General features: G+C 32.9%; 1 protein-coding gene across 1 annotated transcript in view; it reads right to left on the bottom strand.

Moving 5' to 3' along the window:
- LOC149150114 (disease resistance protein RPS5-like) overlaps nucleotides 1-8,536 on the bottom strand; it is a 29,134-nt gene extending 20,598 nt beyond the window's left edge. Inside the window, exon 1 of the mRNA XM_089442705.1 lies at nucleotides 6,883-8,536. Coding sequence (XP_089298831.1) covers nucleotides 6,883-8,536 — 1,654 coding nt within the window. The remainder of the gene's footprint in view (nucleotides 1-6,882) is intronic.
- Between the last annotated feature and the right edge of the window lie 3,480 nt (nucleotides 8,537-12,016).

Genomic DNA, 12,016 nt, shown 5'->3' on the forward strand with positions numbered 1-12,016 from the left:
CAAGTGGTTACCTCTGGTTGAATGGAGGTATAACGCTTCAACAAAAATGATGCCATTTATGGCACTTTATGGATATCATACACCATCCATCACATCATCTTTAAGAGAAAATTCTAAGGTTCAAGTAGTGGGATATCACATCAAGCATCAACAACAAGTTCTCCAACTCTTAAAATATAACATCACTTTGGCGCAGAATCAAATGAAACAATAGTAAAATCAACATCGCAATGAAAGAAGTTCTGATGTAGGCGATTAGGGTACCTTTACGACTACAACCATACAAACAAATGTCCCTCAAGCAAGCTAAGAAGGATAATAAATTATCACCAAAGTACTATGTTCCTTACAAGGTGTTGCAAAATATTGGTACTATGGCATACAAATTGGAGCTTCTTGCATCTTCCTGAGTGCACCCAGTTTTTCGTGTTTCATGCTTAAAGAAGGTTATAGGTGACAAGCTCCTAGTTCAAACAATATTGTCAGAACTTGACGAGGAAGGAAAAATCATATTGGAACGTGAAACAGTCATGGAAATAAGAACTTAACAGCTACTAAATCAATCAATTTCAGAGTATCTCATGAAGTGGAAGAACTTACCCGTTGAAGATTCCACGTGAAAGGATGAGAAATTTACACGGAAACATCCAGGATGACACTTTTTTTTAAGGAGAGGGGCATGTTAGGTCCCTATACTACTAGTGTAGCCCCTTATTTTTATTAGTGCAACCCCCTTATTGTATTGTTGTGCCCATATTTTTATTATTGTGCTCCATAGAAGCCCACTATTGTTATTGTTGTGCCCTTACAATATTATTATTATGTAGGTTCTAATTATATTGTGACCCTTTAGACTCCTATATATAGAAAGGAGGTCTTGTCATTTGTATCATCCAAGAATTGTTCATTTCTGTATTGTAAAGGAGATTTCTCCCTCGAAGATGTTGATTTTGAAGTTGTTGATCTATCTTTTCTTCTATTTTGTGAGTTGGTTGCATTAAATACGAGGCATAGGATTGTTAGGAAAGACATATCCAACAATTAAACCTTATAGACACCTCTGGTGAGGAGATATGTATCTCAAACAAGTTGTTAAGAAATGTAGATTGGTTAGGATTGCATAAGAAAAGGAAGGAGTGGTGTAAAAGGAGTTTCTTGCCCTAGGAATTCAAGAAGGTTAAGCCAACTACTTTTGATGGTGAGGTTTAGAAGAATAAGAAGGATGAAGCATGGTTGCCATGATTGAAGAAATACTTTAGGGTACACACTTACTGTGAGAATATGAAAGCCAATGTAGCCATATTCAAATGAAAAGGAGAAGTTTACATTTTATGGGAGGACTAAGGTATCAACAAAAAGAAGCTCAACTTTGAAAATTTTGAAATATAATTCATAGAGAAATACTATTATGAAAGATATTATGATGGAAATATTAGAGAGTTCATTGACCCAAAATTGGGAAAACTAGCAATGAATTCATATGAAAATAGATTCATAGAATTGCTAATGTATGTGCCTCATATCAAGAATGAGAAAGTGAAGATACATCACTTTCTCAGGGAAATACCATATTCTTTTCAAGATTTCAATGAGTTTGATGATCCAAAAACATTTGATGAAACCTTCAAGAAAGCTAAATATTTTTATGACTAGTGCGAATAAAATATGGAGTCCCAAATAGTGTGGAAGAAGAGAATAAAATTGGATTCAAGAATAAATAATATAGGTTATCACACTATAGACTATTTGAAAAAATATGGCAAGTTTAGTCTTCCATCAAGGAATGAGCACTAGCAAAAGTATCCTTCCCAAAGTGGAGATAAGATAGAAATAAAAATAAAAATATTGATATGGCCATAAATAAATACCATGCATAGTTTTAAACAAATTTAATTGCAATTTTCCCAAGAAGATAAACTGGGATGTTACACCAACGATCTTGCAGATATTTAAGATGTTGTGTGGTTAATCTATTTTGAGCACTTGCAAAGGTTGTATACATTAGCAAGAAATTTTATGTTATCCATCACCATTTTTTTATTGAGGATTAGTTTTACAAAGGATAACATTACTTGAGTAATAGGCTTACATAGGATAGACAAGAAATCGTTTAAATGCTACATTATGCTCAACAAAATGTGAAGTGATTTTGTTACTAGAAACGAGGTGGTGAAACTTGACAAGGGAGTAAAATTCCAATATTTGAGTCATCCATGTGCTAATGTGGCATATCTTTTATTGAAATGCACTATATGTGAAGGCCACCATAACCTTCTATATTGATATCATTTCAAATTTCTAAACCATTTGAAGCACTAGAGACTTATTAGTAGGCCTTATTTCTTGCTAATATCACTTCATCTTACACCTTAGAGAATAAAAATAGATAAAAATATTCCACAAAGTTTAACTAATCATGGATTGATCAAGCTATTACTTTGGGATGCCCTTTCATTCACCAGTTATATCTAGGAGGCATTTATAGCAAGGGTTCCATGAGTAGAGCATGCACAAGAAAAACATGAAGAAGCACAATAAGAAGAAGCAAAAGAGGTAGGGGAACAAGACGAAGAAGCATGGTAGGTGGAAGAACAATAGGAAAAAGGACCATAGTTAGAAGCGCAATAAGAAAAGTGCCACATGCAAAAAAAAGTAGGAAATCACGTGAAGAAGAGGCATTTATTGAAGGAGGACAACCCATTCGAGGGTTTTAAGATGGTATGGGAAGAACATCCCAAAAAATAGAGGAGAAAAGCATCCAAAATTAACTATAAAAGTGTCAAAAGGCCCTTCATGTGAAGAATTATCCCATCTCAATCAAAAGGGATGTGCTAAATATGTTATTAAGCAGAAAAGGGTAATATTACATTTCAAGACAACATTTTCACAAAATAATTTGTTATTGAAAAAATTGCTACAAGAATGGATATAATGGAATAGGTTAATATTACTAAGAATCTCTTGAAATAGCTAAACCCGCAGCTAAAAGGAAGGTTATTGTTAGTTTCAATCCTAATAAGTATCATCTGAAACACTCTTTTGGTACATCATTTAAATATAACCAAAAGTTAATTATGGAAAATAAGAGGTGGTTCCATGAGTTGGTAATGGATCAAATTAAGTTAAAGATTTACAAACCGAGGAAAGTTTGCATACAATGGCCTAGGATTTTAAAGAAGGTGGGTGGTGATCTTCACCTTCACATGAAGGTGACTAGAATGATTAATTAAAATATGAGGCTTCAACTATTGAAGTGATTGATATAGAACCACAAGATGTTGCTACAAAACCACAAAATGAACTTGTTGCTACACAACCACAAGATTCCTTCTCTATAGAACCTCCAACAAAACTTATTGTAGTTGATTTTATGGCTAAATTAATTGAAGTATAAACACAAAAATTAGACAACCCTACTTCAATATTAGCTAATGGGTAAACAAATGAAGGAGAAGCTTCAGTTTATTAGAAGTGATTTGACTAAGAGAAAAAGTAATGAAATAGAAAACAACAACTAAATCATTTAGAAAGGATATTATTTCATTGTAGAACCATTGATGAGCCATATTTGATTTGAAATAAAAATGGGTTGAATTTTATGTTATACATCAAGAAAAATGGAGATATTTTAGAAAAGAAATGAAAAAATTACCTAAATTGATAATTTATGTACACAAGATGAAATAAGAAAAAAAAAAACTTTGGAAAATGAGTCATTTAACCTTGCTCTCAGATTTTCATCATGAGTTTATGTAGTATTCTTACAGGAGCAATGGTTACATCATTCCAAAATAGATATTTAGTTACTATGCAAATTCGTATCTTCAAAGTAAGTTTTGGAAGCTTATGGTCAATGAAGTAAATAAGATTAAGAAAATGATTTGTGAGTTATAATTTCATGAAATTATTCTAAATCATAGTAGAAATGAAACTATAATCTTTTTCTAGGTTATGTTCAGGTGAAAGCTTTCACTTTATTAGTGACTATTTATAGTGGAGTAATGATATATCTTTCATAGAGTACACTAAATAATATTCCTATCTATGGGTTAGAGGGAAACACTTTGCTAAATAGAGTGTGGTTTTTTAACATCAAATACAGTTAAATAAAACTCATTGGATACCTTTTATTTGTTGAACCCAACAAGTGGCAATATTTGATTATGAGTACAATGTCATTTATAAATGATTGGAAGCTTTGCTCACTTGTCAATGAAGATGGGACTGCTAGAGCAATGAAAAGAGAGAAATAGAATCACTAAATTATCCCTAATTTAGTGCTACCTTAATAGAGCAAATAAATATATCCATAATCTAAAAATACATGGGACAACATGGATAAATATAAGGTTTCATTTTCCCCTTATTTTTTTCTTCACATCAAAATATAAATAACTATAAATATAGGATCCATGAGAGGAGGATGTTTCTTTGCAATAAATGGAGAGGAATGTAGGATATTATGCACCATGGGACAAAGGCCAATCATATAGTTCTAGTACCCTCCATAGGAAACATTCGTACTCTAAAGATTAAGCTTGGAGGTTGCATGAGGGTGTGCAATAGCTCTAGTTGGGGGGAGATGATGAGTCACTATTTTATCTATTTTAGTCATTTCTTACCATTGTTTCCTTTTCTTTCCATCCCTTTTTCTTGTGATATACCCTAATTTTGATCTTTTCCTCATCCAAATTCATAGATTTCTTCAAAGGTACCCCTTGTCAAATATCTTTGCATTTATTTGAATTTTGTAGATTGATACAAGAATTTATTGTATTTTCACCTAACTTGCAAATTAAAGAATTATATGGGCCTTTGCTATAGATGGAGTACTACAAGATATTGAACTTCTTTGCTAGGAATCCATATTTCTATGGATCTCAGAATTTGCTTTTTATGGATCAACGGTATTTATTGCTATCGATTATGAAGCCTAATGTTTTAGATTTACATGTATGGGTTCAAGAAAGGTAAATTCATATGAAAAAAATAAAAGTTGATGACTACAAATCCTAAAGAACACATCAAGGAGAAGGTATCACATGTGCTCATTATTATGTAATATTGAAATAATGACAAAGACATTAATTTAGATGTCTAGTTTGTATACTTATATTGCCGCCTATTGGGGTATAATCTATTAATACAATTTATTCAAATCTTGTAATATATTTAAAGCAACTTAAGAATTTTTTATTCTCAAGAACTTTTCCATAATACCTATTAAATAGTTAAACACTTATGCCAATAAAAAGTAGCATTCACATTTAAATAAAAGACATATATATTATGAATAATATATTTTGTTAGTTTAATAAGTTGTTTTGCCTTGATTTTCCATCTTATTGTGTATGAAATGGTCCGTGAATATAAATAATTGAATTGTGAATCCAAGTCTTCAAATAATGTAGGTTCTTTCAATACTTTAGTTAAGGGGGAAGGCCCCACTTTGAGTGAGGTAAGGTGTTGTTAATTAATTAGTTTAAATTGTTATGTGTGTTTTTTATTTCTTTAATAATATACTTTATTTTTTTCTAATTAAACTTTATTTCATTTATTTTTTTAATTAATTAGTTTCAAATATTGTAATTTTTATTGTAACTATTTTTTTTAATAATTTTATATTCTTTTTCATTTATGAAATGTGATTATATTTCCAACGATGAATAGAATTATTATTTATTGCTAATTTAAATTTCACTATATATATAAATAAATAATTTAAAAAAGAAAAAACAAAGAAAAAAACAAAAAAACCAAAAACCATTCCAAATCAAATGATAAATAAAAAGTTTACCATTAATAATTCAATGCACGTGATGTTCGAATACTTTTATAATATTTATAAAATATTGAAAATTTTATTAATAATGATTTAACAACTTACTCATTATAATAATAATGAAACAAAGAAATCATAACAAAATACACTTTATATGATCAATAATTACAAACCATATGGCTCTTAAGTGTCTAATGGGCTTAGGAGTTGTATTGATTCCTCCGTATTTTATGAAATAAGATCCCCATGCTCCAATCTCTTTTAAGAGTTGTGGCAAGTTGATTTAAATTTCACCTTGGATTTGATGTCAGAGAAGAGACATCGACATATTATGGAGAAACACATTGGGTTGTTTAGGTTAACCAGCCATATAATGGGTTAATGCATATATGAGACACAGTATATTGGATTTGTTCATGCCAAACACCTAAAGTACCGTAGGAAATTCCCTATGCTATTCTTTTAGTAGCCAATTCCACATGTTGTAACAATTGTACAAGAAGAGGAATGATATATCATCACTGATTACTACATGTTTCCAAGCTCTTCTATTTGAGAGAGAAATGATTTTAGTTTTTTTGCAATATCCAAGATCCTAAATTTGAAGATACAAAAAATTATTTATGCTTTGAGATTCCATTTTTATTGAATTTAAACCTAGGTGTATCTATAATCATGTTAACTTGCTCAATGGTAAATTAACACACATTTGTTACATTCCATTAAAAACATCTTCAGATCAAATAATACGAGTGTGGAACAGAATTGACACAAAGACTTCGATGGTAACAAAGCATCTGTTAGAATTCCATTCTCTTACAGTTCAATCTTACAGTTTATCTCATCTGGAAAATCTCTTAAGTTATAACAACCCTTAAGATAGAGATACTTCATATTTTCTAGGTCTCCTAGTTGAGATGGCAACGATTTTAGATTTCTGCAATATCCCAGATACAGAAACTGAAGGGAAGAAAGATTACCGATATCTTCAAATATATCTTCAATTTCAGTCCAGCTCAGATTGAGAAACTCAAGGTGTATTAATTGCCACAACGATGCTCAGCTCCAATATACTGTGAAGTGAAGTTAAGAAAAAATACTGTGAAGTGAAGTAGCCACCGGGATACTCAGCTCCAATACCCTCAACGAGGTGAAGTTGAGAAAAAATCGTGCTGGAATTTCTTTCAACTCTTCATTTTTTCCCAGGAATAGAGAAACCAATTTCGGGCATCTCAATTCCTTCGTCGGCAAAGACGTGATATTATTGTCATAGACTGAGAGTCTTTTGCAAACAGCCTGGTTCTGGATATCAGGGAAATGTTGAAGCCTTTGACTTGCCCTAAATACACAGTTCTCCTCATTCTCTGCCACACAAATTGCCATGTTACGGACAACAGAGTGAACTGTAATGACATCTCCTTTCACCTGAAATAAGCATCGATTTTCTAGTAACTCAACATAATTGTACTCCATCTTCAATAAAGAGTCTGCATCTCTGGCCTTAAGTAGGCCTTTTGCTATCCAGATATGCACCAATGCTTTCACCGGAATTTGTTCACCTTCGGCAAAAGCGGCACAGTATAGAAAACAATTTTTCAAATTGGCATGAAGCAGAGTCTCGTAACTCCACCTCAATTGCTGAAACAAAACTGGATCAATGGAAGGACGAGTGATTGGAAAACTGAAATCCGTTCTCTGCATTTGCCTTAAAGCAAGCTGCCAATCATTTAAAGCTCTGTTGCCAATCATTGCAGAGGCTACTAACTTTATCGCCAGGGGCAGACCTTCACATTCGCTGGCAACTTCTTTGGCAATATGTTCTATCTCCCCCGGAATATGCACATCTTTGAAAGCTATACTGCTAAACAACCCCCATGTGTCCTCCATGGGCATGCGTTGTATTTTCATGCACCCGTCGGCCTTCATTTCTTCAATCAGATTTCTATTCTCCGTAGAGAATACAAGTTTGCTGTCTTTGTCATTGCTAAATTCCACGCCTAATTCGTTCAGATCGACTTTTCTCAACATATTCTCTAAATCCAGAAAGAATTTCCTCCTCTTGAGATAAGCAGACAGGATCATCCTCTGCATGCCAACATCATTATGACAGTTGGTGAGGTCTAAGTTAACTTCAGAAGCAATACGACTCTGCAACTCTACATTTGGAAATTGATCGACTGGAACCCAAATGGCATCATCAAAAATGTCACTAACCTTATAGGAGTTGTACATTTTTCTGAGCATTGTTGTTTTTCCCACGCCACCGCTGCCATATACTCCTATTATCCGAGTTTGGGGAGATTCCGTAACCCAGCTATTTAGCTCTATCTCTGCTTCTTGTGGTGCGGCGGAGGCAACCTGTTGAGCACTGCAAAACACTGAAATATCGGTGTGAAGTTCATTAAAGAGCACATTTAAAGCTGCCTTCCACTCTTTGATTTCTCTGGAGAGTCTGGGCGTACAAAAAAAACCTTCAAGACAATGGTGCGGCCGTTGTGAGCGATCAATCAAGTCTTTGGCCTTTACAACTGCATCTTGCATTCTTTGCAAAGAGTTTCTCAGAGACTGAGGGGGAGTCTTGCGCTGCCGCTCGAATTGATCGGCAATATCGATTAAGATGACCTTCATGCGATTTAACTGAGCTTCTAGAAGCCGACGGTTATGATCCAACTGCCTAGCATCGTCAATCTCTCGGATGACTGCAGCAACAACAACGTTTATGGAGTTAGATGCGGCTCCGGTCAGAATATCCATTGCCAATGATTGGTGGGAGCAGAGTTGGGAAGAATATGAAGGTGAGAACAAAAAAGTAGAAGAGAACCTTGAGAGATAAGTCAATTGATGGAGTTTTTATTACTAAATATCTTACTTATTTTTTATTATATCAGGTTTCAGTTTTGTTTTTATATTTTTTTTATTATTAATATTAATAATTTTAGCTAGACAAGAATGTTTTTATACATATGGAATTTGAAGAAAAATAATAATAATATAATAAAAGCATATGTTTTGCTTCAAGGATTAGAATTGGAAAAAGACATCAAAGATTCAAACTTAATAATTATGTGTGGACACTATTTTAATAATAAAAGTCTCTTTTTTTCAATTGGTCCTCTCAATATCTAAGTTGTCAGAAACACCCCTCCCAACTTCCAAAAATGTCATTCAACATTTAGGAAACGGAAATGGTTCACCTTTTAAACATCATGGAAATGTTTCATAGTTGTTTCAGATTTTTGGAAACAAATGATTTTGAATTCAATACATTTATGGAGCTTTTAAATTTTTTTGGATCCATTTCTGGATTCGAAAATGGATCCTCCCGCAAATGCTAAAAACAAAGAATGGGAGGTGTTTTTTTCACCAAGAAAACTCAGTGTCGAGGGCCTTCCCCTCTTAACCTATGTATCACCCATAACCCTATTTTCATTTGACTAGTGCCATTTTGTTTAGAGTGACTTTTGTAGCGTTTGGAGTCATTTCTAAAGGCATGATAAAAAGATGAGTGTTTCAAGAATCATTATCATAAGTGGGCAGCTTCATTTTTTATTTTTCTGCATCCATATCCTTTCAAAGTGCTTTCAGCTCTAGTCATAAAGAAAAATTCAGCAATTATAGTGATCTTTATCCTCTTTGGAAACATGGGATCCTACTTGAACATAGTCTTAGTGGTGAAACTTGGAAATGGTAGCGCACTCTCCATAAGAATGACTGAATAAGCTTTTACATGAATGAAGGCACACTTGTTGCATGAAGAATGGTATAGGGTTAATTGTTTTCAAAATAGCTCTAGCACATCAAAGGGATCCATATGAAAAAGAACATCATGGTGCTCAAAGGTTTGTATCAAGATATATAACCTTACGAATTTCAGGTTCTTGTTTGTGCGTTGTCATGTTTCTATCTGTCTTTATTCTAGACAAGGCTAATGTTTCAGCATCCTGAAATTGTATTTTGGAAAAACTGCAATGTTTTAACTTCCATGCACTAGGCCTAAGCTAAGTCTCTTTTCCTTACCATATTCCAGTATTTCATGGATAAAGAAGCTAAATTTTCAGTGGTTTGTGAGATTTGAAAATAGCAACGTTGTGATTGTTTGTGGCTCTTCGACAATAGCAAATGAAAATAATAGCCAAACATCCTTCAAATATGCACAAACTTCTAATATCTAATGACCCGTAATTATTAATCATGATAACAAATTGATAATATTTATGTTGAATTGATGATGATGATTATGTATTTTTAAATATATAATATGGATTCTAGATTCTAAAATATGAATGGTAATATGAAATTTTTATTTTTTTGTGTGTGTGTGTCGTTTCCTTTTCATATTGTATTTGGATTTTTTTGCTTAAATTTGTATATGTTTCAAACCCCATATCGGTATTTATTCCCATATCTGTTTTAGTGCAACTTAACTCATTATTATGATCTAGAATCGATATTGGAGCAAATTTGACAAGAGAAGGGATACTTGGCCTCACTCTCTTACTTCCCAATCCTTAGGCATAAAAATAAAAAGGAAAATGGGGTAAAAAATTGGGAACAAGCAATCAAATGGGAGTTATCTTAACTAATTCTAAGGAAAACGAGCAATCAATTCCACAAATCCCCCATGAATCACCCTATTAGTACTAACATGAGTCACATTAAGAATAACAACATAGACATAGATCTCATATTAAGTGGGAGTGAGTTGATAAGACATTTCAACTACCCTCTTATGCTCGTTATTATTTCCTATCTTTCTTAGACTTCCCCTCCATATTCAGATGAGATGCATTTGGGTTCTTCCTCATTGTAGAAAATCTTGAGCAATTTCAAGTACTTCATCTCAGCCTAACCACAATTCTCCTTGGTTCAGGCCCATGTTGGATTTTTCTTTCTTGGCATCCTTTCTCCCTCCTCTAGAAATAATTTAGCACCATCAGTGTCGATGAATACATGATAACTCAATTCATGTTGGGTTTTATCAAAGTCCTCATGTATGATTCAAACCTTCAGTTCTCCTTATTACCATCTTCATTCCTTCACCTTTGTTCCAAAGGTTTCCCATTCAATTATGGGTAATTTAGGAGTAAAAATGATAGCACTAATCACCAAAGGACCGTGGCCACTATATTTAGCGGTTATTTATTTCCATCAACAACTAGGAAGCAACAACAAAAGTCTTTTAGAGCATGCCTTAGTTCATTATTGCTACCACATCTCTGGTTGGAAGCTTGTGAAAGTAAATAAAAAAAAACAAGGGACATGTATCACATCCACCAAATGGACTCTACAGAGCTTTGATGAACCAAACAAATGCTATAAAACCACAAAGAAAGGATCAACGGTCTAAAAAATCAATTAGGGGAGAATAAAACCAATCCCAATTGCATGAAGATTCATTTTTTCTCTTAGCTTTTGGAACTCAGGTCGTGAGTTCCTTAGTTTTCCAATCTAGCCACATTTCAATTGTAGAAAAACAAATATGGGATATTTAGCTTTTTTTGGTTCATCATTCATCACATGCCTCTTCTCCTTGCAACTCTCTCTTATAACCCCAATAATGTTTTCTTGATGAATTACCTATTAGAACTAGGCAATCAACCACAAATGAAATCAACATTACCACCTCAGCACTATGAAAGCATCTAGGTCATTAACTTAATTCTAAAAAAAGATTTCAATGAGTAACTCTCCTCCCCTATCCTTTAACTTATAACATACTACAAAGTTTTCCCCTTCCTTGGACTCTTTTGCAAAATTTATGCTCATAGTTTGTTTAGAACCAAAATCTACTAGAATCTTCTTACTGGAGTTCTACTAGGTTACTATTCCAAAAATGACTGTTATCATTTCTCAAGGTGGGAGGTTTTTGGGTTGTACTCCAACACAAACTCTCCAATGCAATTTTTGAAGACATTTTTTTATGAATTATAATTATATGTATGTATATATGTGTGCATGCATGTGTGTATTCCAAGTAACCAAGCACCCCATCCTCTAACTCATAGACAAGGGTAAGATATTATTTAGGGCTCAAGGCCATTTAACCAGACTCAAACCCATTACAATACTATCCTTGATAGAAGTTAACCTATCACTTCAAAAAATTAAAATTTTATAAAGAAAATAAATTTCATTTTCTTAATTATCTAAAATAAAACCAATTAACATACATATATTTTCTAATCAAATTAAAATATATTTATAATTAAAAAAAATAACAAAATCAAAATCAAA

This window comes from Pinus tabuliformis, chromosome 9 (assembly GCF_031772625.1).
Source record: "Pinus tabuliformis cultivar Carrire ecotype Pingquan chromosome 9, CPIR1, whole genome shotgun sequence".
Classification (NCBI taxonomy): domain Eukaryota; kingdom Viridiplantae; phylum Streptophyta; class Pinopsida; order Pinales; family Pinaceae; genus Pinus; species Pinus tabuliformis.